General features: G+C 47.1%; 2 protein-coding genes across 4 annotated transcripts in view; one reads left to right on the forward strand and one right to left on the reverse strand.

The window, feature by feature from the left end:
* Positions 1 to 3,673: 3,673 nt before the first annotated feature.
* Positions 3,674 to 24,172, reverse strand: LOC104994767 (protein CutA homolog). 3 transcript variants are annotated; one of them, XM_010848421.1, is made up of 6 exons: positions 20,754 to 21,002; positions 15,932 to 16,080; positions 10,623 to 10,682; positions 8,414 to 8,459; positions 8,126 to 8,175; positions 3,674 to 4,857 (listed from the first exon to the last, which is right to left on the reverse strand). In XM_010848421.1, the coding sequence occupies exons 1-6, from the start codon at positions 20,772 to 20,774 to the stop codon at positions 4,755 to 4,757; spliced, it is 429 nt and encodes a 142-aa protein (XP_010846723.1). In that variant the 5' UTR covers positions 20,775 to 21,002; the 3' UTR covers positions 3,674 to 4,754. The 3 variants fall into 3 exon arrangements, 2 of the variants coding, with proteins under 2 accessions (XP_010846723.1, XP_010846722.1); XM_010848420.1 differs by lacking the exon at positions 20,754 to 21,002 and adding an exon at positions 20,243 to 20,736; XR_825990.1 differs by lacking the exons at positions 3,674 to 4,857; positions 20,754 to 21,002 and adding an exon at positions 21,879 to 24,172 and having other exon boundaries at positions 7,759 to 8,175.
* Positions 24,173 to 24,269: 97 nt separating this feature from the next.
* PSMD5 (proteasome (prosome, macropain) 26S subunit, non-ATPase, 5) overlaps positions 24,270 to 27,117 on the forward strand; it is a 22,268-nt gene continuing 19,420 nt past the window's right edge. Inside the window, exon 1 of the mRNA XM_010848422.1 lies at positions 24,270 to 24,477. Coding sequence (XP_010846724.1) covers positions 24,305 to 24,477 — 173 coding nt within the window. The 5' untranslated portion in view covers positions 24,270 to 24,304. The remainder of the gene's footprint in view (positions 24,478 to 27,117) is intronic.

Raw genomic sequence — 27,117 nt, forward strand, 5'->3', positions numbered from 1 at the left:
CCTGGAGCTGGTCTTTCCATTATTAGGCCACCCCCCATCTGTGGGCTTTGGGGTGGGGGTCGCTGAGAGCGCTCAGATGCCCCTTGCTTCAGATCCTGGCCCCAGCAGTGCCTTTCAAGCGGGCCTTCACCTGCGGTGCAGCCCCCACTTCCTCTGCTTCCCAGCCTGGTCCAGGCAGGGATGGCTGGTTGGGCCCAGCTTGCCCCCGTCTCAGCCCCACTGCTGGTGCTACTGATGCTCCCTGACGGGGGCCGGGTGGAAGGGAAGACGAGAAGCCAGCCCCCGCTCAGCCATGGGGTGGGACTGAGAACCAGTCCCTGGCTTCCTGCCTGGCCCCAGAGCACAGCAACCTCCCGGCTCTGCTCCCAGGCTTCTGAGAAGGTGCGGGACGAACACGGCCTGTTGGTGCCCCTGTGCTGCCTCTCCCCAAGCTCCAGAAGCTCTGGCCCGGAAGAGGGGGAGGAGGGAGACAGGGTCTTCCCCACTGGGAGGTCAGCGTGAGGCCTGGCAAAAGGCCACCCTGACTCCACGCCCCAGCCTTTCATTCCTACCTGGCGATAGCTGCATTACTGCCAACTGACCTTATAACCCTGTGCACCTTCAGAAAGATTTATGGTTTTGAATTGCTGCTTTTAATAACATTTGTTATATTAAAATTATAATTAATGTGTCTGATTTACATTTTAAAGGCTCCCTCTGAAAAACGACCTATCATTGCTTTAGTGAAGTATCAGGAAGGTGACGGGGGAATGGTGGGACCCTATCCCCTCTCCAATCACCCTGCTGCTCCGGCACCTGACACCACATTCTCTTAGCAGTGTTCTTACCTTTACCGCCAGGACAGAGAACCTTTTTTCTGCTCTGAGGACCCTGCCCATGGGGGCAGGAAACATCAGCTGAGAGCCACGGAGATAAAAGCTGGGGCCTGAACCTCGAATGTGACCCCGTGAGGATGCTTTGGTACAGGCGTTGTAAAGCTTCACTAAGCACACGATTGCAGGAGTCTGAAGTGTGCTCCTGGCCCCGCCCCGTCGGGCTCCTTTGCCTCAGTCCCCTTCCCGCACCCCCCACCCACCGCTTCACCTGCCTGGGAGAATCCCTGCTGGTGTTCAGCCCCCTAGATGCTGAGGGGACAACCTCATAAACACTACAGATTGCCACCTTACATAAACTTCTGTAAGTCAGGTAGTTTGGAGAGAGAAAAAGGGGATAGGAAAAAGCTACAGGCAGGTGAAGGCCATGGGCCTAACTGAACTCTATTTCCAAAGTTACTGTAGCCTGTTAAACCCTGAGTGTTAATGGCTGACCTTAAAAACTGCTGGCCAGTTCTTTACGGTCTGACCTGCCAGGGACACCCTTGTTAACTATAGCTCCCGCTCTTTCCTGCCCCTCCTGCGGCCTTCAACTGCCCTGGGAACAAACCGCAATTGAGGCCAGGCGGGGGGCTCAGTCTCGGAGATCAGTGGAGTGGAGGGACAGGTGGGCGGCCCCAGGCACCCAGAGACTCAGGCTCTCGCCCAGGCTGCACAGTGAAGGGCCCTGGAGACCCCTCTGAGGTCGTGGGTTCGCCCCAGGCTGGAGGGTGCCCGTTTCTGCGTGGTTTATGTGCGTGCTTACAAACTCGCAACACACTTCTGTGTGCCTTTAGCATTTTGGAGCAAGAAATTAGAATTCTCACAAATTCCCTAAATCATAACTTACTCTTAAAATATGTCAAATATTCTTCATACTTTTCCTGTTATTACAGAAATCTGAAAAAAAAATCTGTTAAACAAATAGGATTATTAAACTTAGTAGTGTTTACAAAGAACTTCAGTCTCTAGGGAATATTTAAACCTTGGAAAACACCAGAGAATGTATTGGATAGTATTCAAATGTTAACATTCAAATAGCCTAACAAGGTTAAGAGTACAGACGAGTATCAGAATTGCCAAATTAAGAATTTATTTTGCTTCCAAAGCTTATTTCTTACAACACCACTCACAGGATTTGTATAAAGCATACTACATGTACACATTTATCTTATTTGCAGGAGTAGCTCAGGGTTTGCAGTGGACAGGGCTAGACAATCCCAGGCAAAACGAGATGGAAACCACTCCTCTCCTATACTCCTGTCCTGGCTAGGTAACTGTACACTCAACTCTATAAGCAACCATTTCTTGCTCTAGTTTTTATCTGACGGAGATGGGTTCCTTCAAACCAGTAGCAGCTTTATGCTTTTAAGCTTCAGTATTCATGGATACTTTACTACTACTTCTCGTTCCCTCAACTGATTCTCCCAGGGTTCTGGAGTCATAAACTGTGTTTCCTGAGAAGTGCTAGGAAGGAATTCCCGGGTGGAAACCCTCATGTCTAGCCCCCGCCCCCACAGCACATCGAGGGCAGTGTGGTAGAGCTGGGCAAGCCTCTCAGGCTGTTCCCTCATCTACAGAATGAAGACGACATCACTGGCCTCCAGACCTGTGGGGAGAAGGAAACCACACAACATACCAACTCACCACACTGTTAAGGCAGATGTTTTAGGAATGAACAGCTCTTCCTTAGAGACGGCTATAGCAGATTCTCTGGCCTACAAAGAGATATAGCCAGCCTCTTTAAATGGCATTGAAACATGTAAAATATCATGTATGAAACGAGATGCCATTCCAGGTTTGATACACGATACTTGATGCATGGGGCTAGTGCACTGGGACGACCCAGAGGGATGGTATGGGGAGGGAGGAGGGAGGAGGGTACAGGATGGGGAGCACATGTATACCTGTGATGGATTCATTTTGATATTTGGCAAAACTAATACAATTATGTAAAGTTTAAAAATAAAATTAAAAAAAAAAATAAATAAAAGAGACCGTCAAGAGCATCAGGTTTAGAGTCAGACACTTGGTTTCAGAGCCCATTTTGCCACTTATTTTAAGCATCTCTGCTCTCCAATCTCAGGTTTCAACTGCAAAATGAGGGTAAGCTGGGTTACAAGGATAAATGTTAAGACCTAGGACAGTACCTGCAGAGAGAGCTGGTGTTCTCTATTTCCTATAGTCAGCTGTGACACTGAGGCAAAGGCAGGCCAAGAAACAGTTTTCAAAGCACACTCGGCACAGAAAATGAACCAATGATAGTCAGAGACAGGAAAATCTCCTTGGGAATTAATCCCACTTTAAGAAAGTTCAAGGAAAAAATAATTGGATTTTGTCAGCCTGGTAAATGAGAAAGTAACTGTGGAAAGTAGAGAAAGCTTTAGTTATTCAAATCCTTGAAACATCAATTTGGGAAATATATACCAAACCATGTGCAGGAGACCAAGTCGCCGTGCGCATGCCCCTCACCTGGTGCAACGCACAATCCAGGAGGAGACGGACCCGGATGCGCAGAGGGAACAGGACGCCAGGGCAGGGGTGACTCCCTCCAACTGGACACCAGGCCCGCAGAGGAGCAGCCACACTTCTCCAGCACTGGCGCAGAGGGTGCTCGGGCAGAGGCGACGGCCCCAACACAGGGCACCAGCCTGGCACCCACGGGTGCCAGGCAGGAGAGGAGAGGTGGGGGTGGCGCTGGCAAAGTGAGCTGGGGCAAGGCTCTGAAGGGCCCTGAGAGGGGGGTCACCCTGTGGCAGAGCCGGGAGGGGGGCCTAGGTCAGGCTCTCTTCTCACCCCACGGAGCAGGGTTAGGAGAGCAGCCGATGGAATGAGCAGCCTTGGCTCTCCCCTCTGTAACACAAGCGGCCCCTTTTCTGGGCCTCAGGCCAGTTCAATTCCCTTCAGTCATCTATAAAACTGGCTTTACAGATGCCACTGGGTCCTTGCTTGGCCTGACTGGCCCCACATCCTCTTCCAGCCTCAGGGGTCTTGAACATTACAAAATCTATAAGACTGGCTTAGGCTACTGGTTTACAAACTTGTAACAGCAAAAACTTAGCTCAATACATAAAAATTAATAATAAAAGCATGGGTGTGCTGGCTGAAGTATGAGCAGACCTCAGGGTCCCTCCTGTGAACCCCTGGGGTTCTGGTCTGGCAGCTCCCGCGGGTTCTTCCCACTTTAGGATGCTCGGCTTCCATGCTCACATCAGAAGGTCAGTGTGGTAGGCTCAGAACCCATGTCTCTGTTGAGCAAGGGACCCTAGCTTTCTGAGGTCTGTCACCTTCGGGCTAGGAAAGAGTCAAGACCAACTCTCAATCCTTGCGGCTGTGTCTAAGCCCTCCCCTCCCAGTCCTACCTGCATTCATGAAGCCCTTTCCCAGGCCCACTTCCTCAGGACTCGGGAATAACAACCACCACCTTCAGCTAGAGGAAATAATCCTGCTTGTCCCTGACATTCCACCATTAGCGATTCATCCTGTGGATAGAGTGCTTCCAGCTCCCCAGAAGGTGACCTTCACCCCACACACTCCTGGGTGACAGGCCGCCAGGTGATTCCTCACCAGAAGCAGGAGAGTGATAACATACGTGGTACTCAGTTTAGGCTCAGTGAACAGGGAAGACCAGCCGCACCCTCACTGTGACCTTGGCACTCCTGGCCACCTTTATGCATGAGGCACTCAGAGACAAGTGCCACCGGGTCCTTGCTTGGCCTGACTGGCACAGCATCCTCTTCTAGCCTCAGGGGTCTTGGACCTTCACCCTCCACAAGTTACTTAGCTCCTCTGTGCTGAGAAATGCATGGAATCCAGAGATGCGAGACAGAAGCCGCCCTTCAGCTGGAGAACAGATAATGATGGCTCTTAGGGGCACCCAGCAGGAGGCATGAAAGCCCCCACTCACTCCTCCTCCATGCCCTCCTCCAGCCACTTTAAATAGTGCACATCTCCTTGGTCCATGGGAAGACTGAAGAGCTCTGGGATTTCAAAAGGATGCACCAACCTTTGGAAAGAAAGCAGAGTCCTGTGAGTGGCATATAAGCCTGTGCCATAAAACCCAACTGGCCAGCCTCCCTTGAGCCCCTCCACAGTCGGCCTGCAGCCCACCTGTCCGGCCCCACAGCCCACCACTCCTAAGCCTCTGACCCATCTGTCACCAAGTAAAATTAGGCCAGATGGCATTAGAGTCTCACAGACATGGGTTCAAATTCTAAGTCTGCCACTTACTAGCCATGTAAGCACGGACGTATCTCTTCATTTCGCTGAAGCACCCACAAGAAGAGGGTGAAAATAGTACTGGATTGCTGGGGATTAAATGAGCGAGGTATACACGGCACTTAGCAGCCACACCAACAGGCACTGTGAGCATTTGGCAACAGTCAGCTGCTGTCTTTATTTATCACTACCCTTCACTCTTTACCGCGCCTGCCCCTGCACCTCTCTGTTCCCCTTCTACTCCTGCTGCTAAATCGAAAGCCTCTCTACTCCTCAAGGCTCATTGCAACCAATGACCTCTGCCCAGGGATCTTCTTGACCATCCAAACCGACAGCAGTCTCTCCCTTCTCCTCGTCTCTCTCACCTAGTCCTGAGCACACGTGCTGTCTTCACTTTGCAAACTGACAAAGCAAAAGACACGGCCTCAGTCCCACCTGTTGAGCTGGGGCAACAGTCCTCTGCTCTCCTGATTTCAGGCACTGAAAAGCTCTCATGAGAGGCTGCTTACTAAATCACAACATGTGCACGCAGTTGCTTCAACAGTAGGAGCAGGTCGCGTAATTTTATCCAGTGCCTGAGAAGAATGAATTTTCCTAATTTATTTCATGGAGACCTAGACCAGTGGTCCTCTGACCCCTGGGGAACTTTCAAGCCTCTTTCAGGAGGTCCAAGGGGCCAAAACTATTTTCACAACAATATTGTTATTTATCTTTTCACTATGTTGACATTTGCACTGATGGTGCAAAAGCAATGATGGGTAAAACTGGTCACACCTTAGCATGCATCAGGACAGCAGTCCCACACTCCACTGGCCGTCACGATATTCTTCACCATCGCATATATACATGCATTTTTTTACTTTTTCATGCATTTTTTTTAAAGTCAAATTCACCTAAGAACATTTCTGATAATGTGGCAAAAATTCCTATTTTTATTAAAGTTTGACTCTTGAGTGTGTCTTTGTAATATTCTGTGTGACAAAATGGGAACTATACATACAGTGCTTCTGTTGTCACACCTGAGCTCAGTGCTGTCTTAAACTTGCCTGATTTGAGTCACAAGCTAAACCAGACCTTCTTCCCACAGTACACCATTTTTACTTTCCAGCTTGAGTAACCATCATTTGTCTGTCAATTTCACAAATTAAGGTGACTCAGGTTTGAGTATTAGGTACACATTTTCTCAAATATGAACAAATATTTGGCCATCACTCAAATGAAGACAATTTACATCGTTTATTGCCAATCAAAAAATTCACTTAAAAAAAATTCATGTTTTAGGGGTAGGGGAGGGAAGGGTTGGGAGTCTGGGATTAGCAGATATAAAGTGTTATCTGCAGGGTGGGCAAACCACAAGGCCCTGCTGTGCGGCACAGGGAGCTCCATCCAGTATCTGGTGATAAACCATGATGGGAAAGAACACGGAAGAGAAGACCATACGTACAACTGCGCCCCTCTGCTGCACAGCAGACCACACGATGCATAGTGCTGTGCAGTGTTCAGTTCAGTCGCTCAGTCCTGCCCAACTCTGCAACCCCATGAACACTAAGAAAAAATTCATGTTTTTAAGCAAAAATCAGAAGTTTGGAAAATTTGAATATATCACCTTCATAACTTGAAAGTGTCTCAGAACTTAAGAGATGCTTTTGAGGAGATCCAGCTCTCTTATTAAGCCAGATTTTGCAAAAATGTAGAAAGATGCCATTCTTCGCACTTTCTTTACTTTTGGAAAATATGGTTACTTCCCATAAGAAGGCATTGCCAGCATACTGTTTCACTGCACTACACTTCACTGCAGATACTGCGTGTTTTACAAACTGACGGTGTGTGGTAACCCCACACTGGACAAGTCTAGTGACACCAGCTTTGCTCACTGTATGCTTCTGTGTCACGTTTTGCTAATTCTTGCAAAATTCCAAACTTTTTCATGATAATTCTATTTCTTATGGTGATCTGACAGGGGTGATCTTTGATGTTACTATAACTGTTTTTTGTTTTGTATTTTTAAATTAAGGTACGTACTTTGTTTTCTTTAGACACAATGGTATTGTTACACACTTATACTGCAATGTAGGGTAAACGTGTAACTTTCACACGCCCTGGGAAATCAGGAAGTGACATCACTCGCTTCACTGAGGTGGTCTGGAACCACACCTGCAATGTCTCCAAGGTGCGCCTGCATTTACTTCCGTTCATATGTTGTTATTCTATTACTGTTATTTTCAGTGAACTAAAACTATATATCTTAAACATTTCTCAGCTTTAACTTCTAATCCAGTAAACTTTGAGAGAACCAACATAAGTGAAGCTCTTTTGGGTCCTCAGTAATTTTTAAAAGTGTAAAGGGATCCTGAGACCAAAATTTTTAGAACCACTGGTTTGAAAGTAATAATTCATTTTACAGGAACCTCCCTGGTGGTCCAGTGGCTAAGACTCTGCACTTCGAATGCAGGGGCCTGGTTTCCATCCCTGGTCAGGGAACTAGATCTCACAGACGTCAACTGAAGATTCCGCATGCTGCAATGAAGACCTGGTGAAGTGGATCAAAGGTGCTCAGTCTTGTCTGACTCTTTGTGACCCCATGGACTACACAGTCCATGGAATTCTCCAGGCCAGAATACTGGAGTGGGTAGCCTTTCCCTTCTGCAGGGGATCTTCCCAACCCAGGGATCAAACCCAGGTCTCCCGCATTGCAGGCAGATTCTTTACCAGCTGAGCCACCAGGGAAGCCCAAGAATACTGGAGTCGGTGGCCTATCCCTTCTCCAGCAGATCTTCCTGACCAGAATTGAACTGCATTACAGGCGGATTCTTTACTAACTGAGGTATCAGGGAAGCCCTAATATCAGGGAAGACCTGGTGCAGACAAGTAAATATTTTTAAAAATAAACTAATTTAAAAAAGAACAACAACTCATTTTATAAATAGAGTCTATGGGACAGGGTCATAGCCAAGGTCACATGGGAGGCTGGTGACCAGGCTCAAGGTCACCTACTTCGCAAGCTCATTCACTTAGTAGTCAGCAGGCCCCTGGCTAGGGGGAGATGGCGCTACTACCTGATGTAGCTGGAAAGCATATGGATCTTGGAAGTCTTTGTCTTTATTAACTGTAAAAGAAAAAAAAAAACACTGGTTTAGGATCTCAGCTCCAGCTCCACAGCCCTCCATTCCTCTGGCTTTTTAGGAAACAGCACTCCCCCAGGTCCCCAGCCCAGTCACTGACAAATGGGCATAGGGCATCTTGTGTGGGGCAAGAACCTCAGTCAGTTATCTTTGCTAATATTTAATTGGAACTTTGCTCTCACTCTTTCCCAATTAAGGCCCCATCCCTCCAGCTTCACTCACCAACAGGACCTCAGTGGCTTCTTCTATTTCTCCATTCCAATAGTATCTGGAGAAAAGAACAAAAAAAAGAAGTATCAAGCTTATAATATGTGCTGTGCTCAGTCACTCAGTTGTGTCTGACTCTTTGCGACCCCATGGACTGTAGCCCACAGCCTCCTCTGTCCATGGGCATTCTCCAGGCAAGAACACTGGAGTGGGTTGCCATGCCCGCCTCCAGGGGAATCTTCCCAATCCAGGAATCAAACCAGGGTCTTCTGCATTGCAGGCGAATTCTTTACCAGCTGAATTACCAGGGAAGTCCACTTACAAGATGAGCCCAGTGAAATAAACCTGGCCCAATTCGCTGACTTGCTAAAGTGGAAACTTTAAAATCTTTCCAAGCTCATATGAAAAAGCCTGGAGTTGTCCAAGGCCCTACAGGCCATCTAGTCTAAACATTCTAATGCATGCCTCCAGCTCCTGACTCAACTTTCCTGGAAGTAAGAGGCTCATGTCTCTTGAGGAAGCCCATCTACCTTAACGGTTTTCACATGAGATGGTTTTTCTCATGGTGTGCCCACATTTGCCTGGAGAAGGCAATGGCACCCCACTCCAGTACTCTTGCCTGGAGAATCCCAGGGATGGGGGAGCCTGGTGGGCTGCCGTCTATGGGGCTGCACAGAGTCGGACACGACTGAAGCGACTTAGCAGCAGCAGCAGCAGCCGACATCTGCCACCCAACTGTCTTCCCCAACTTCCACGTGACAGCCCTGCAGAAACTCCTGTATGTTCCCCTCCAAAGTGGGCGTCTCCAGCTCATTCAGTGCTCACCCCACACTGCTGGCTTCTGTGCACCTCCCCATCCTCTGGGCTGGTGCTACTTGTATCACTGGCTCTCGAAGCTGAGTGCCCACCGAGCGATCAATGGAAAAGCGCAGGACTTATTCAGGGAAGAAGCAAGCTTCATAAAATACAGAGCAGGTCTCAAAGTTCAAAACAGAGTCAGTGACAATGTTCAGAAAAAGAGCAGAACAGCATCATGGGAGGGAGAGAAACTGGCCTGAGAATATCTGTGCTGACCCAGGGCGGGTCTAAGAAGGCTCCGGCCCCTGACCTCACCCCACAGAGCTGTGGTGAGAGCGTGAGTCACGAGGAAGGACGAGCATGAGGACAGTGGCAGGCTGAAGTTCCAGTCTAGCTTCCCAGCACTAGCTCCCAGACTGGCTTTATGTGAATCACTTAATACGACCTCTTAAAAATTCAGAGACTCAAGCCCCATCTCAGGGAGACTGAACAGATCCAGAATGGAGCTCAGGCATCTAAAGCACGGCCAGGCTTGGGAGCCATGGCGACAGGTGACGGGTGCACGCGGCGTGTCACTGCTGCACGGCGACAGGTGACGGGCGCACGCGGCGTGTCACTGCTGGGCAGGGGCAGCTCTCGTGCTCCAGCGCTTCTCTGTCCTCACCTGTAGAACAGGCACCTCTCCCTCTCTCATCAGGGCAGGAAGGAGGCGAGAAGCAGGCTGACCAGAGAGAGTTAAGGCACAAGACAAATCCTGCACGGGTAGTACTAGGACGCTGAAATATCGTTTTTTATCATTTCATTTACTTTTAATTCGAAGATAAGTGCTTTACAGTATTGTGTTGGTTTCTGCCAAACATCGATGTAAATGGTTTCATGTCCCCTCCCTCCCTCCTGAACCTGTCTCCTACCCCCGACCCATGGTGATGCATTTTGATGAGGGAAATGGTGTGGGCCTGGCTTAAGTAAAAGAGCCGATCAAATGAAAGGCAGACAATACAAAGAAACAGCCTGTCACACATGCCAAACTCAAAGTTTTTCAGATAATCCAAAAGCAATAGGAATTATAATCTCTGATATCCTTAGCTGGCTTACTCAGACTGGCTTACCCAGTCTGACTTCTTTGCTAACAGCAAGCTAATTGATTGACTGATTTAAACAAAGAATGAGGAAACAAGACTCACTGTTCCTAAACTGTAGATTTTTTTTCTGCCTTCTCTAAACATAGCCTGTTTTTGCTTTGGCTGAATGGCATAAACCCACTGGTTGATTTCCTTTGAATACAGACCGACAGTGAAGTACTGATTAAGTAAATGCCTTTGCGTTGTTCTTTTACAGTTTCCCATTAGTTCAGTGCCCGAATTTCCACCAGGCAGGACCTGACGGAGCACTCTCACACCCCTCCACTGGCCAGAGCAGAACTCACAGTGAGGAGGCCTTAGGCAGGATGTTCACAGAGGCAGCCAGCTTCTTATCCAGGATAGCCCTAAAGCAAAGAGAGAGCATGCCAGTTACTGGGGCAAGTGTCCAGCATCTGAAGAGATGGGAGAGGATACAGGAGTTCCTGGGAGTTTCCCAAGAAACCTAAGTCTAAATAGATAACCATTTAGAGTGCCCCTCCCAAGTCAAACCAGTACGTTCCAAAACTGCCACGCACAGACCCTCTGCAGACAGAACTGTTTATAAGTCCTTCCCTGAGGGGGAGAAGTAGGGAAGCAGCTATGCGAAGGCTGTTTCAAGGACAGGCCCAGTCGGCTTGGGGAATGGGAATCTGTTAGCCCTGAAAGGAGAACAGAAAGACCTGGATTCCAATCCAGCCCTGCAGCAGGATGGCTGTGTGACCTTATGCAAGCTCCTTTCATTCCAGAGATCAGTATTTGAGCACCTATCCAAGACAGGCACGACCGCCTCACTCAACTTGACTCTCCTGCTATACAACCAGGAGTGATTCAGTTGATGGGTTCCAACCCTTTTCACCACCAAATACTCCTTTTATCATGTCAACTTCTTTTCCTCTTCTCTCTTGGATATGTGCTAGGCTCTCACATGATATCTACAGACCAGAGGTGTCTGATGACCATGTGGAATTGATACAACTCGAAGGAAAAGCAAAAAAAAAAAGCAAAAAAAGGGCATCCTGTCCTGCGACTGGCAAACACAGGCTCTTTACACTTTTCATTTTTGTGATGCTTCCTACCACAGTCCTAAGAGCACCATCTCCATCTTTGCAGACCTCTAAGCACTGGGGATTTTTTTTTGACAGACCACAGACTGGAATTCTTGCTCTGAGAGTCTGATTCCTGTGCAGGGCCCTGGTGAACACGGTACAATGTGCCTGAACCAGTGTGCAGTGTCACAGAGACAAGCACCACTGCGTCGCCCATGCAGGGAAGTGTCCCCAAGGCTCAAACCCTAAGCCCTGGGGATCAGGCAGGCCAGACAAACCCGCCTCGGGTCTGCCATCAGCCACGGAGGCCCGTCTCAGTTCTCTGAAGTGTGTGGCCACTGCCAAACACAACGAGTCTGAGGCCTGAGCCCTGATCCCTCCTTTCTTTGACCGCTGCCAAGAGAACTGACCTACTTTCTCTCCTCCCAAGTTCCCGGCTGAACAGTGTTCTATTTAAGGCTCCACATTAATGTGGTATTATCACCACCCTCATGCCCTTGGAAAGTTCCAGGTGGTAAATAAATCCCTGACTCTAAGGAGAGGCACACAGCCCAAATTTGTTTAAGCAACTGCTACAAGTCTTGCTCACTCAATCAAGTCGTCTGCTGAGAAATCACATTGCACTAGTTCTGAAAGTGACATGCAAACACAAGGAATGAGTTAAACCTTTAGAAAAAAAAAAATAATCCATTGCTTCACGGGCCTCCAATCTCTTTGGCAGTGTGAACTCCTTGGTGATTAATCACAGCAACTTGTACTTGGGAAAAAGACTGTAACGTTCTGGAGGACTATGTTATTCAAAATGCTCCTATGGCGAAAAAGAAAAAAAAAACACGAGAGAGAGAAAACAAATGTACAAGCTGATGGGTAAAACACACACCGAAGTCCAGCGGTGAGTCACAGAGTGGGAGCTCAAGCCCCCGTGCTTGTCTGAGTAAAGCGGAAGGCAGGCCTTCGAGGGTCTTCAGAAACTGCAAAGATCGCAGACTAGAGGCTCGTGGACCAAACACACGGTTTGGCTCTCACGGCATTAAAAAAAAATCTTGACTTTGTTACCAATATTTACTATTAGGGTACTTTACATTCAAAAATACACATTATCTAGCTTCTCACCAAAAAATGAATCTTAGAACATTTTGGACCCGAAGTCCTACAAGGTCACTTTCAGCCAGAGCTGAGCAGGGGCTGCTACCTCCAGGCATGGCGGGAGCTCCTCGGGTCAGTCAGTTTCCACTCTCCCTCCTCCCACACCTGGGGCACACAAGGCTTGCTAACTACTGCCATTCTTCTTCATGACACCCCAGCCCACTTCACGCAGGCTGAAGCAGCCTGCCTGTCGATACCCGTGCCTGTGACCCTGGTCTGATCTAATCCCCTTTCCCTATGTAAGAGACCAAGGCCCAGCGAAGGAAGACGTGTCTAAGGTCATCTGTGGTGTTGTCGGCAAAGAGGACACAGCGTCCAGCTCTCCTAGTCCAGCACTCAGGTTTCCGCCCTGGCCCCAGCTAGAGACGTTTCCAGTTTAGAGGGTGTCTGTCACCGAAGAGCTCTAAGAACATTACCAGGAGCCAGAATGGAACTGAACCAGACCCAAGAGGCACCTCTAAAGAACACTGAGAAGAGCGAGCCCCAGACTGGAGCCGAAAGGCCTGGTCCCAGCACCAGTTCTGTGGGCAGAGCCGAGCTACCTGCCAGCTAACATCTGTGGGGCCCTCCCTACCACACACCTATTACTCTCTCCTATAAACCCTGGAAACGAAATCTATTTGCCTCTCTTCTCCTCCAGTTGGATCATCAGTGAACAGAACAGCTGAAGGGAGACTCCACTTGGGACTTCCAGTCCAGCTGGTGGGCTACACACACACTCTGCAATCCTCCTTTTACACCCCGTGCCAGAGACAGCAGAGAACATTTCTGATGTAGCCACGCCGGAGCACAGCAAGGACACTGTATGCGCCGGCAGCTAAGGAAGCCCTGAAGAACACAGGCAGCGCTGAGACAGGCATGGGAGCCCTGAAGAGTACAGGCAGCGCTGAGACATGCATGGAACCCCTGAAGAATATAGGCAGCGCCGAGACAGGCATGGGAGCCCTGAAGAACACAGGCAGCGCTGAGACATGCATGGGAGCCCTGAAGAGTACAGGCAGCACTGAGACATGCATGGGAGCCCTGAAGAGTACAGGCAGCGCTGAGACATGCATGGGAGCCCTGAAGAACACAGGCAGCGCTGAGACATGCATGGGAGCCCTGAAGAACACAGGCAGCACTTAGATGCATGGCAACGCGAGAGGGGACTGCCTTGTTCAAGAGCCTTCGGGTCTTTTAAAAACTGGTAGTGATCTGGTTTAGTTGGCCTCCAGCAACCTGGATAATTTTGAAGATTATAAAATTATAATTTTTCATTAACATAGTCAAAGTTTGAAACATACAGGTTGACCCTTCTAAAAATACTTCTTGAGGTGATAAATTATTCTTAGGAACTGATTCAGACTGCAGAATGTCCGCCTGCCTAGTGCTGCCCACGGGCGACTCCTGCAGCTGCTCCTGCACTTCCCCGTCAGCATCACCAGGAAGATGAGAGAGGAAAGCATCTGCAGAAAGTCAAACACCACGAGAAACAAATTCAACAATGAAGACGAATTTACTTGAGAAAGACAAGTCAATAAAACAATCAAAACCAAGATTTTAAAATAAGTACAATTATGTATACTTGAAAATTGCTAAGAGTAGATCTTAAGAGTTCTTATCACACCAAAAAAAGTAACCAAGTGGTAGCTGTTTTAACTAACCTTATTGTCATAATCATTTTGCAATATATACAAATATAAAATCATCATGTTGTATATCTTAAACTTACACAATGTTATATGACAATATATCTCAATAAAGCTGCAAAAAATTGAAGTAAGTATAATTACTATCTGCAGAAAGATAAGACAAGATTATTGCATCTATAAAACAAGATCAGACAATTACAAAACAAGAGCACTTGGTTACTAAAAACAATTAGAAATCTTGAAAAGGAAACTATAGAATTCAGTCTAAAGAAAACTATAAAGTCAGTCACAGAAAACAAATTCAACATCTATCTATCTAACAGAAGTTCCAGGAAAAGGACGCAGAAAGAATAGAGAGTAGAGAGAGTATATTTAAAAAGTAAACAACTGAACATTAAGATACACTCCTAAAAACTAGCAGAGAGAAAACACATCCCCTACAGAGGAGTGAGATCCATTGCTGCTTTTCATCAGCAACCCTGGATGCAAGACAGCAGAGACCTCTCTCCAAGCTGAAACCAATCCATTCCCCTCAAATGGCCTTTCCGCTATTTAGAATCCACGCCTTAGAGCCCTTTTCTTCCCAATACCCAACACCTCGCAGATGTCACCTGAAGTTGCTCCTGACAGGACCCAGAGTGGCTGGTCCAGGGGTCCAGTGAGTTCAGCACAGGCCCTGGGTATACCAGAAGCACAGAAGGGATTTTAATTCCTAGCTGCTAAAAGCTGAGGTCCTATTTCTGGAGTAATCACATGCTCATTCAGACAAGAGCTGTTCTCCAAAAGCAACGTTAATAAGGAAAAAAACAGACATTCTGGTTAGGGGCAGGAAAGATGTAATCAAATCCAAAGTTAACCTGTGACCATCAATTTGGAAGCGGTGTGCCCCCAAAGACCAGATTCATCACATAGAACACTATAACTACCAACAAACTTCAAGAATGCAGAACTGCGAGCAAGAAAAGGAGCCAGGAGTCAAGTTTATTACCCCTCAGCCCCACTAACCCTCTTCAGAGCTGCAGTTATAAAGGAGGGGCAACTTCCCCAGTAGCTCAGTGGTCAGGACTCGACTCTCACTGCCGTGGCTCTGGGCTCAACCCCCATTCCGGGAACCAATATGCCGCAGGCTGCACAGTGCAGCCAAAAAGCAAAAGGGGTGAGGGGGAGGGGGTGGAAATCAGATACAACCCTTACTGAGCATCTGTTACATTTGAGTTCCTGGAGTAAGGACTGAACAGATATCATATCATTTAATCCTCTCAACAATGATAATTCAAAAACTAAGGTTTAGAGAAGAGGAGCAACCTGCCTGAGGTCACACAGTCAGCAAGAGACGGAGCCAAGATTTCAACTCTGTACCCATACTCTCTCCACCACTGCTTTCGGTAATTCGCCAAACACCTGGAATTGGTCTCCTCCTCCTCCTGTCTCGGTCCACATCTCTGGGACTGAGCAAAAACTATCTCCAAAAATAAAGACAGCTGGGTCAGGAATTAGAACTGTTAAATGCCCAACCTGCAGGCTTCCATCTGAGCAAGGCACCTCGCACTCTGGGTCTCAGGTCCCTTATCTGCCCCCAGGCAGCACTCAACATTTTCAGGCCCAGAAGCAGGATCCATCCAAGTGCCATTCACGTGTGCCTCTCCAGTAGCCCCAATTAGACAGCTGTGCAGTTCAGCCCTGGACAGATGGGGTTGTCAAAAGCAAAAGCAGAGTCCCGAAGTGGCCCCTCTGGAGCCTCCTGGTGGCTCCTGAGCCCCCTGGGGCAGTACGTAAGCCCCTTCCCCATACCTGGCAATATCTCTGGCGATCTGCTCGTTGGGACAGTTGACAAAAACAATGGAGTACGTGCCGGACACATAGCTGCCAGTGAGAACGGAAAGGAACTGCAGGCTGAGGGTCCTGAGCACGGGGTATGTCAGGAGAGAGGCTGTCAGGATCTGCACAGCAGGAAAAGAAAAGCACAGATCAGCAGAGGCGTGGCCAGCTCACCACCGGCAATCTCGGGCAGACTGGAACCAGCGCGGGGCAATGTGATTTTATCCCCATTTCCCACCCACAAAATAATTCCTAGGATCTGCATTGAGCTTTAGTGCTTAATGTTTTCATGCCTAGATTATTTTCCTCTGCATTTTTCAAATGGTTTAAAAAAAAAAAAAAGGCTTAAAAATTAAGACACTTGCTCAAAGTCACACAGCTTTGGGAATCCCCTGGTGATCCAGTGGTCAGGATTCTGCGCTTTCACTTCCAGGGCCCAGGTTTGATCCCTGGTTGGGGAAGTAAGACCCTGTGAGACCAAAAAAGCCATGCAGCATGGCCACACACATACACAAATCACACAGCTTTTAGTTGGTGAAGCCAAGAATAGGAGTGAAGCCTGGATAACTTGAAATCCATTCCCATTGCAAAAAACTGCTACTACAGGTAATACCAACTGGCATCCACGGAACTGCTGTCATCCTGTGGAGATTATGACTGACAATAAACTCCTGTATCTGTTGATGTAACTGTTGCTGCTGCTGCTGCTAAGTCGCTTCAGTCGTCTCCGACTCTGTGCGACCCCACAGACGGAAGCCCACCAGGCTCCCCGTCCCTGGGATTCTCCAGGCAAGAACACTGGAGTGGGTTGCCATTTCCTTCTCCAATGCAGGAAAGTGAAAAGGGAAAGGGAAGTCGCTCAGTCATGTCCGACTCTTCACGACCCCATGGACTGCAGCCCACCAGGCTCCTCCATCCATGGGATTTTCCAGGCAAGAGTACTGGAGTGGGGTGCCATCGCCTTCTCCAGATGTAACTGTTAGGGAGTTAATGTCACCGCCATCCAACTGTGTACATGCCAGGTACTGTGGAGAGTCCAGTGGAAAAGGAAGCCTAATTCTACAGCAGTGGGGCTGGTGCTACTCTGACAGACCACCGGGGCAGGGGAGGTCCACAAGGCAGGCTCCGCCGCTTGGGGGCAGGAGAGGCTTGGAAGAGAGGGGACCGTCCAACTTGGAGCTGAAATAATAGGTAGGACTGAAAAAGAAGACACGGTTAGTATGTACAAGCTCAAGAGGTATTTGGGGACAGATGAATTATCCAGACTGCATGGGTCTTAGTCAGTGGGCATGGAACTGGGAGGAAAAGGGGTCTGGCTAGAGTTATAAAGGGTCAGGCTAAGGAGTGTGGGGTTTGTACTCAAGTGAGGGTGCTTTTGGAGGTTTTTTAAGTAGAAGAGCAATAACATGAGCAGGCTGAGTAGTGTAATGGGAAGGAGGATGGGAGTGATCAGAGTGATTCAAAGGCCAGTACAATGTTGCAGGAAAATATTAAGATCCTGAGCTAAGAAAATGACAGTGATAACAGGAGAGGAAAAGACAGTCAAGATACAATTTTTCTTGCTACTTTAATGATAAAACATCTAAAATAAGAGGAAATTAAAAGAATTGGAGGACATCTTCCAGGGTTCTTTGCTTGGGGGATACAAAAGAGTCATTAATAGAGATGGAGGCAACTTGCAAGGAGCCCCACCGTGAATCAGGCAAGACTGGACAAGAACACGCTTCTCCCGCCTGCCAGCCCGGGCTCATGTCTGGCTCAAACAAACCTCTGTCCTCCCACTCCTACGTTATCGCCTGGCCCTGCCTGCCTCCTCCTTCTTGGCAGGGCCTGAGTAGCGTTTTTATGTCTTTAGCTTCAGTCTGGGGCGGGCTTCTCATTCCCTCCCACGACCTTCCCCAACACCTCCAGTCCAACATACTAGTCCTCGGAACTAAACCAGTGACCACACAAGAAAAACAACCAGGGTTTTCAAGGAAGTTGTTAATGATAACTCAATTAGATTATATAGGATATAAAAACACAAAGGCACTAAACAGCAGGATTTAAAACCTAGTGTTAGTACAGCTCTCTGCAGCTCAACAAGTTACTTCCTCTCTCTTCTATAAGGGTTACCTAGAAATTGGAGGTTACAACATTTGTGCTGCCTACCTCAGAGTTGCCATGGGCTCAAACAAGATAGGAAAACCAGTTTTTGACCACTAGTCCAATAAAGAAAGGAACCACACTTTGCTCATCACTGTGTCCCCAGGACAGTTCACAGTACACAGCAGCTTCTCAAGAAATAACCTGCAGACTGGTGAATGCGCACACCAGCAAGATGCTGAGATGGAGACTAAACAGTCTTGTAAGTAGGGCTTTTGGGTCATCCACAGAGCTTTTGGCAGTGAATCGGACATACTAGAACACTCTAAGGGGTCAGATACACGACTGTAAGGTGACTTTCAGCACGGACTCTAAACAAAAGGAGCAATGGTCTGTCCCCCAACCTAAAAAGCCATTCCTAGGGGAGATCTAGGGCATTTCAGCCAGCAGGTATCAGTGGAACACAGAGCTCACAGGATTAAATACAAACTCACCTAAAATGTATTGAAACTTTTGTGTGAACTCACAGTGAAAGAGACACTCAGAGGTAGTCTGGGCACTTGGGTATTACCTAAGACAAGCCTTCATTTAACAGATAAGGTAACTGAGGCAGTTCTGTGACTGAACCAAGACTTAAATCTAAACTCCTGCCTCCCATTCTGGGCTCTCTGAACTGCAAGGAGCATCACTAGGAAGTGACACAGCGGGGTTATTTCAGCTTCACTTAATCTAGCGGCTCTCAGCTTGAGGCAATTTTGCCCCTGCCCCAGGGGACATCTGGTCACATCTAGGGACAATTTTGATGTCATGACTGGGGAGGAAATGCCATTGGTAGAGGCCAGAATTGCTGCTGAACACCCTTCTACTGTACCATCGATCACACTGAAATACAGTGGTTTACATATGTCTCCCTCATTGGATGTGAGCTCATTCATTTCTGTATCCTCAGCACTTCACAAGCCCTGATAAGACGCATGGACTTGGGAAGTGTTTGCGGACCATCTCAACAAAGAATCAGAAGATATGAAAGGTCAGTTTGGAATCAAAGGTGGACTACAGTACATTAGAAAGTGGTATTACATGAATGCAAAATACATGTATCAACATATTTCCTAATAGAAACATATTTACTACTGTAAGTTTATAACATTTTCATATTTACATCTTTTCTAAGTTTACACTGTTTCAAAATATTTTATGTATCCTTTCAATTACTTCATTCTGCCTTTTTCCTTTTTTTTTTTTTTGGTACTGGAGTATCTGCCTAACCTTTAAGAGGTTATGGTTTTGTTTTAGTTTTATGGTCACACCCTGAGGCATTCGGGACCTTAGTTTCCCAATCAGGGATCACACCCAACTCCCCTGCACTAGAAGTGGAGTCCTAACCAATGGACCATTGGGGAAGTCCTGAAGAGTTCACAGTTGACTTTACAATCTGTGCTAAGGCAGAAGGGGCCTCAGAAACCCCATAGTATTTCTAAATTTATAACATACCTAGTTTTAAGGAATTTGTAAATACTCTGAAATTAACATTGTGTTTATCTATACACTTTCCTTGGGTGCAAATCCAGAATTTTCACACACACCCCCCAAAGAAAATCTATAGTCCCCCAAAATATTAAGCATCACTGACGTGTGCCAGTTAATTAAGGGCCAGAGAGGGGAAGAAATCACCAGAAAGGTGAGCAGTGGAGCTGGGCTAGACCCCGGGGCTTCGACAGTTCTCCTTTCCATCGCCTGGCCCTGCCCCAAAAGGCAGCTACCACCAGCACCACCAACAGAGTCTCTGCGGCCACTGCCAACCTTCACGTGTTAAGATACTTCAGAGATGAGACAGCAAAGCCCCCAGAAAAATGACGCGGTAACTGCACTGGGAAGAGGAAAAGAAACTAGCATGGGACCTTTAGATGAGAACGCACCAGCAAACACCCCTCACCACCCCACCCTCCCGGGCAGTACAGCCCAGTCACTCCTCCTCAAAGGCAGGGCAGAAAGGGGTGCTGGTAAGCTTCAGAATCACACCACAATCTCCAGGACACTGGGTGGTGCCCCCAGGGATTTCACCATCCACCCCCTACCTGCCTGCCCCCAGCTCAAAATCCCAGGAGTATACAACACAAATGCCCCTTCTTCCCTCAGTCCCCAGGCTGGAGGTTTAGAGGCGAGAGGATTCACAGCATCATACTGTGGAACACTCACCAAGAGGCATATAAAGATAGAGGGCCGAGTGGAGCCTGGCAGAGGGCACCGTGAGCCTAGCCTGTCCATGGCGTCGCTGGTGACTGAGCCAGCACAGGCTATGGAAACTGCAGCCTGAGGGAAAGTCGCTGGCGGACGGATGGGCTCCAAGGGCCTGAGCCCCTCTCCTCTTACCACCTGCTGCCTGCCCCACTGCCCGGCCAGGTCCCAGCCAGGCTGGCTGGAAGGAGAGGGTGGAGGGGGCGGGGAAAGAGCGACTCATTTTTCACTGGGCAACTCTCTAGAAACATATAACCCAAACAGCCTGTGCAAACCTCCAACCCCTGCAAAAAAAAAAATACTAATTTTCCCTCCCCATTCTCACATATACCAAAAACCATAAAATTCCCTGAGGTGTACAGATTAAAGCTTCTTAGATATATAAAACCTTCAGAAACCATAGCCCACAAACACAAATACACAAAACTCTTCCACTGAGGCCCATCCCACCAAAAAAAAAATAAAAACAAACCCAAATAAATGAAGCCCACATGTGGCTGACTTCATGTCCCCCAACAGCATTTTAATCCTCCCTGGTTTAAAACAAACACTCCTGCTGCTGACCGCTCTCCCTGTAAACCCACCCATCTTTCAAGGCCAGCTGATCAGTGCAGCCTTTACCAAGGTTAATCCCAAGGTCCCACTTCCCCTAAGGCACTCTGTCCACACTTCCGAGGCAGCATTCAACGTCAGCTGCTAAAACAAACTCAAAAGCAGGAAGCTCATGACTGTTACCCTTTGGGGACGCAGAGTCCACTGCTGTCCGGGTTTCCAAGTTTTTAATCCAGCTTCTTAATGTGAAACTTCTTAATTTTTAAATGACCACACTGCTGGTAAGACCCTAAGTAAATTTTTAAGCCGAGGAAAGCTACTTTTCATCTTGACTGTAGTGGTGATTACGCAAACATTAAAAAATTCAACAAATTGTACACTTAAATTGGTAAACTGTATTCTATGTAAATAGTACCCTAAACAAAGCAGGTGGGGAGGGGAATGCTGAAAACCAATTAGGAATTGTTTTAAACTGGGCAGACAAAACAAAACCTACCTGGTTCCCAAACTGTCAGGCAAGCTGCCAGTTCACAGCTTCTGTGTTTAACTACCTGTTTACCCGTCTGCCTTATTCCTTGGGACTATTATTCTTAAAAGGCCTGATAGCACTTTCTAGCAAAGTGCCTGACAAAGCCAGCTGTAGCCCTAGTTCTATCATTTATGATGGCTGTGTAGACTCAGGCAAATTACTTAACCTCTCTGAGCTTTGGGGGCTTTTTTTTTGGTAAAGAAAGAGCTAATACCTCTTTCATAGATCTAAAGTGAAGATTAACAGAAGATAAATGTAAGAGTGTTTTATAAAATATAAGACCACGTCAGCATTTCAAGAGCCTTCTCATGCCACTACCAAACAAGGTTAACTCAGAAAATCTCCAGTTGTGATTGAAGAACTTAGCATGTATGAAAGAAACAGGATTATAAAAAATGAGGCTGAGTGGTCCTTAAAAAAACCCTTTATATTCAAAGTCCACTAACATAAATCAAGACTGTGATCTTTTAAATCCGTTATATTAATAGGAAAGGTCACTGTTAATGACCATTTTACCTTAGATCCTGAGATGATGTCCCAGAATTTAGCACAGGTTCCTGCACAGATTATGTTCAATAAATATTTGTTGAATGACTAAATGATACGGATGTGTGGCTGGTGATGACAAGGATGGTCATGATGAAGGTGATGCTGGGGCAAAGGATGGCAAGGGATGAACTGCTATCTGGAAGAAACCACCTCTGGATTCTCTTCTTTCTGCAACTCAGGCACCTCTACTCTCTTCAGAGTCAATTCCAAGGTCAGATTCCAAACGTCCAATTCTGCATTTATGAACTTGGCAGATCGTTCAGATCTAGTAAGAGCCTCAGTGCCCCTGCCTGAGATCACAGGCTCTTCTGGAGGCATCTTGCCTTCTCTCTTTCTTTCCTCCTCCTTACTGGATTCAGAGGTGAACTCAGACTCTTCAGAGTCAGAGTCTGTACCCGTCTCTTTCATCCGCAATATTGTCTGTATCTTCCTTCTCTTTCTTCAGCAACTCTACTTTATTTTGAAAGTTCTTCTGCACCTCTTCTATAGGTATACAATTTATTGAAGTCTCTTTTTTAAAGGCCAAACCTCGATCCAGGAAAGAATCCATATCAATCGCAGCACGGATGCAGTCTGACACCTGGTGTAGGACAGCATTGTTTCCTTAGGTTCATCTTTATCTTTGGTTCCAAAGATTTGCCTTCTTCCTCTCAAGGTACAGACGTGTATCTATCATCTCAAGATACAGACTCTCTGTTACTGCCAAAGCTTGAGACTTAAGTTTCATATTGATGAATTTAAAGCCCATCCAATTTGCAGACTATGAATTTTTTTTCAGCTTCTTCTTTAGCTCCAGGGAAACATGCATACATAGCAAAGCTTCCACCAAGCTTTATCAAGAGCATCTGGTTTATCATCCATCACCTCTTTTATTACCAAAGTGCCAGCAATGCTGAATTGTTGCCACGTTTCTTTTAAAGTGAGCAAAGGTTTTTTGTTTTTTTTTCCAATACCATGGGCAAAATGGTCAAACATATGCTTGGTGTACCCCATGAATGCTTCAATTACACTCTGATCCAAAGGCTAAAGATAGCTAGTGCGTTCCAGACAGAGAAACATAGTAACAACGTTGGGATGAGCAAGGAATAATGAGTCTGGGTGATTGGGAACACTATTAGCCTACTCTGAAGGCAAGATTTGGGGGAATTAAACAATTCCAGGCTCAAAGAATAAAACAATTATGGAGCCAATCCAAAATGAGGGTAGCTGTTAACGATAAGATTAGTGATGGCCAGAAAAACAAGAAAGCATATCTTTTTTCATAAAACAAGTGGAATTTGGGGTCTTTGTCACCTGCGGCACTGGCACGAAATGTAAGGGAAATCCTGTCCTTGGCGTCCTCTAAGTTTCCCGGATTTCTGTCTTTTCCCCCAATAGTACACAAAGGCAAGCACTTCCAAAGCAGGCTCATTTCCTTGATGGTGAAGGCCTATTGAGGTTAAAGCCTCTAGCTCTGATCAGTTTCTAGAGTTGCTTGGAATACGTGGGTGGTGACTGGGTATTTAACGGATCTTCCATCAAACTCGAATTTCGCAGTCTATAGTAATTTCTAAACTCAAACCACCCCTTGCTCGCATGAAAACTCATCTGGGTTGTCCTTGCCAGTGGTTTCCACAGTTGCAAGTAAACCTGTTTGGCCTGGCTGCAGACAGCCTTTAGCGATCGCCGCCCCCCACCCCGCCCCCAATCCTAGACCCAAAAGATTAACTGAAGTTTCCATCTTCTCGATGTTTACATCCTTGGGAATGCACAGCACCTAGGAGCAGACGCGCGAAAAACTCTCCATGCTGGCCCCGACGGCCTTCTCGTTTTGCGTAAGGGTGTGCACGGCCCCACGTCGGTGTTACTCACGCCTTCTTACAGCTTCTCGAGAATTTTCATCTTCCAGAGGCCTGACCCTTCGCCTCCTCTTAATACGTGTTTGGCCGGGAAGCAGGATGTTCACCGCCTCCGCTCCGCCCTGGCGGCCTAAGCCTCTACCACAGCCTGGTTTTAGAGCCAGGGGGCCGATGACAAGGCCGTTTAACCTTTGGTTCGTTCTCATTCTCACCACTCCGCTTGCCGCACACTGACCCAGCCTTCGCTCTCAGTGCGACAGAAGCAACCAGACCAGACACTCGGGCCCACTGAGTGGCACCCATGATGACGCACAGCTGCCACCCCGTAACTAGCAGCGACCCCAGTGAGCCCCGGTATCGCGAGGCTTGGCAGCTCCCGAACGCGCGCGGCCCGGCAGCTGAGCAATGCTATTGGTGCGGCCGGGGCGATTTGGGCTCAGCCAAAACTCAAGGGAAGGGAGGCTGCGCCCGGCAGATCTCGCGAGGCTCGAAGAAGCGCCCCGCGAACCAGGAGCGGGGCGGGCTGACTGGCGAACCCTGGCGGGAGGGGGCATCATGGCGGCCCAGGCGCTGGCGCTGCTGAGGGAGGTTTCGCGGCTGGAGGCGCCGCTGGAGGAGCTGCGCGCTCTGCAGTCGCTGCTGCAGTCGGTGCCGCTCAGCGAGCTCCGCGAACAAGCGGCGGAACTGCGCCTTGGTCCGCTCTTCTCCCTCCTCAACGAGAACCATCGGTGAGAGGACCCTGCAGCTTGAGCGGGGGAGAATGACACCTCTAAGTATGGAGCCGGGGATGGGGGGTGGTGACGGGGGAGGCTTTTCCCAGTCTCAGTGAAGGCTGAAAATAGATGAAATTTCAGAGAGGAAGGATCCAGCGCTGAGAGGCAAGAGACGGGGTTCAAGTCCAGGCTCTGAGGTGTGCCCCTGACCGTCGTTTGGACTCGCTGCCTTCATCCTTGAAATAGGAGGCGAAAGGCAAGGTGCCTATCTATAGGGAGGGCTCCTCCAACGCGTATCCAAGTCCTTGACTTTTTCTCTCCTCTTCAGCAGAGGTCCTATCCTGGCGGCTTGGTAGGCTCTGTCGATATTTTAAATTCACGTACCCTTGATCCAGTAATTCTTGTTACAGAAATTAACGTGCAGGTATACTCACACACAAAATGTACTGTATCTACAGGTTTATTCACAACAGAAGTTGACAGAAAAAGCAAACAACTAGGAACAACCTGAATATTTATTAAAAGGAGATTCTTAAATTATGACATATGACATGGAACAGTATGCAGCTGTTAGAAAAATTGAGTAGATACATCTATCTCTCTATATACATGGACATAGATCCCTAATATATATTGCTGAATGAAAAAATTGTTGGAGTTTATAAGTCCATTATATGTAATTTTTAAAAAAGAATTACAACCCTCTCACACCCACATGAACACTGGCCAGTGTAACATTAGAAATAACTGAAAGGTACATCAGAAGCTATTAATATGGAAATGGAACTTAGCATGGTAGGAAGGCATTTTACTTTTAATTTTATGTACATCTGTAGTATTTGATTTTTAAATGCTTTGTATTTGATCATCTGATAACCTAAAAGACTTAAAATGTTTGTGATCCAGAAATTTAAAAGTGACCTTCTTTCTTGAAAAGATAATGAATCACTGAGTCAAGACTGGATGATTTCAGAGGACTTTTTTGGCTCTGACCTTCTAAGAGGTCTCTCTTTTTCATTTGTGTTATCCTTCCATTAATTCTGTTAGTCAACATTATTTAGACCTGCTTATTAAATCCCTCTTATATGTCCGTTTTATTTCAGGCCCTCGTGTTCTCCCTCTTGCTAGACCTGTTGCCTTACTTTGGTTTCTCAGTATCCCTGAGTTTACTTCTCTGGTGTGTTCTTCCAATGTTGCAACCACGGTGAACTTCTCAGGTTGTTTGACTCCCAGCTTTTCCATGGTTTCCCAGTGCCTTTGGTGTAAAAGTAGGACTTGTCAGTCTTGCATCTGGACCCCTACAGTTTATTTTCACCCTGCTTTTCCAGCCTCATCACTTTTCTCCACTCTACACATATTTCACCTGCTGCAGCTACCGTGTGGCGCTAATTACGTTTCCTTAAGCATGACTTGGCACTTTTCTAACTTTGTTTATGCCAGTCGTACTAACGGAAATACCTTCTTTCCTTCTCTCCAAATCTGTCCATCTTTTAGGGCCCAGATGAAGTGCCTTCCCCTCCAAAAAGTCTTTCTTGGTCACTCCAGTTATAGTGACAGATCTCAGATCTCCTTAAGGACATTATGATTATTTCTCTTAAGGATACTTGATATTTTTGCCTTATGTTGTAATTCCATATGTGTTTCATTCTAGTTTGTAAATTCTTTGACGACAGGGGCCATATTTTGTTCATCTCTGCATCCCTCCTAGGGTGCAGCACATAATATGATATGTGCCAAATAAAAGATGCATAAATTTTAGACAGCCCAACTAGTCCAGCCACTTTATATCATAGATGAAGAGATTTTCACTGGTCACACTGTAAGTTAACACCAGGAATGCAAATGGGACTGAAATGAAGTGGAGTTTGAAGAATAAGGTCTTCGGGGAAGGTAGTTTGCTGGAAGGAACAGTACTGTAGAAAACAGTGTCACTGGAAATTGGGTAGTAGATACCAAGTGCAACTGGTGGGAATAACTCTCTGTATATTGACTTGGCAATCTCTAGATATTTTTCTGTTTCTCTGGGCTATATATTGCTTCAGGATCTTTTCTCGGTTCAGTTCAGTTGCTCAGTCATGTCTGACCCATGGACTGCAGCACACTAGGCTTCCCTGTCCATCACCAACTCCCGGGGCTTGCTCAGACTCATGTCCATTGAGTTGGTGATGCCATCCAACCATCTCATCCTCTGTTGTCCCCTTCTCCCACCTTCAATCTTTCCCATTATCAGGGTCTTTTCCAGTGAGTCAGCTCTTTCCATCAGGTGGCCAAAATACTGGAGTTTCAGCTTCAGCATCAGTCCTTCCAATGAATATTTAGGACTCATTTCCTTTAGGATGGACTGGTTGGATCTCCTTGCAGTCCACGGAACTCTCAAGAGTATTCTCCAACACCACAGATCAAAAGCATCAGTTCTTCCGTGTTCAGCTTTTTTTATAGTCCAACTCTCACATTCATACATGACTGCTAGAAAAACCATAGCTTTGATCAGATCGACTTTTGTCGGCAAACTAATGTCTCTGATTTTTAATATGCTGTCTAGGTTTGTCATAGCTTTTCTTCCAAGGAGCAAGCGTCTTTTAATTTCATGGCTGCAGTCACCATCTGCAGTGATTTTGGAGCCCAAGAAAATAAAGTCTGTCACTGTTTCCATTG

Source organism: Bison bison, unplaced genomic scaffold (genome assembly GCF_000754665.1).
Source record: "Bison bison bison isolate TAMUID 2011002044 unplaced genomic scaffold, Bison_UMD1.0 scf7180017864266, whole genome shotgun sequence".
NCBI lineage: Eukaryota > Metazoa > Chordata > Mammalia > Artiodactyla > Bovidae > Bison > Bison bison.

Bases quoted from the DNA above. Each gene is read 5' to 3' on its own strand.
- LOC104994767 (XM_010848420.1), bottom strand. From the start codon at position 20,311: ATGGACAGGCTAGGCTCACGGTGCCCTCTGCCAGGCTCCACTCGGCCC. The intron at 8,460-10,622 runs GTGAGTTCTGCT...TCTTTTCTCCAG, and splicing joins CTGCCTAAGGCCTCCTCACT to ATACTATTGGAATGGAGAAA. The intron at 8,176-8,413 runs GTGAGTGAAGCT...TTTCTTTTACAG, and splicing joins AAGCCACTGAGGTCCTGTTG to TTAATAAAGACAAAGACTTC.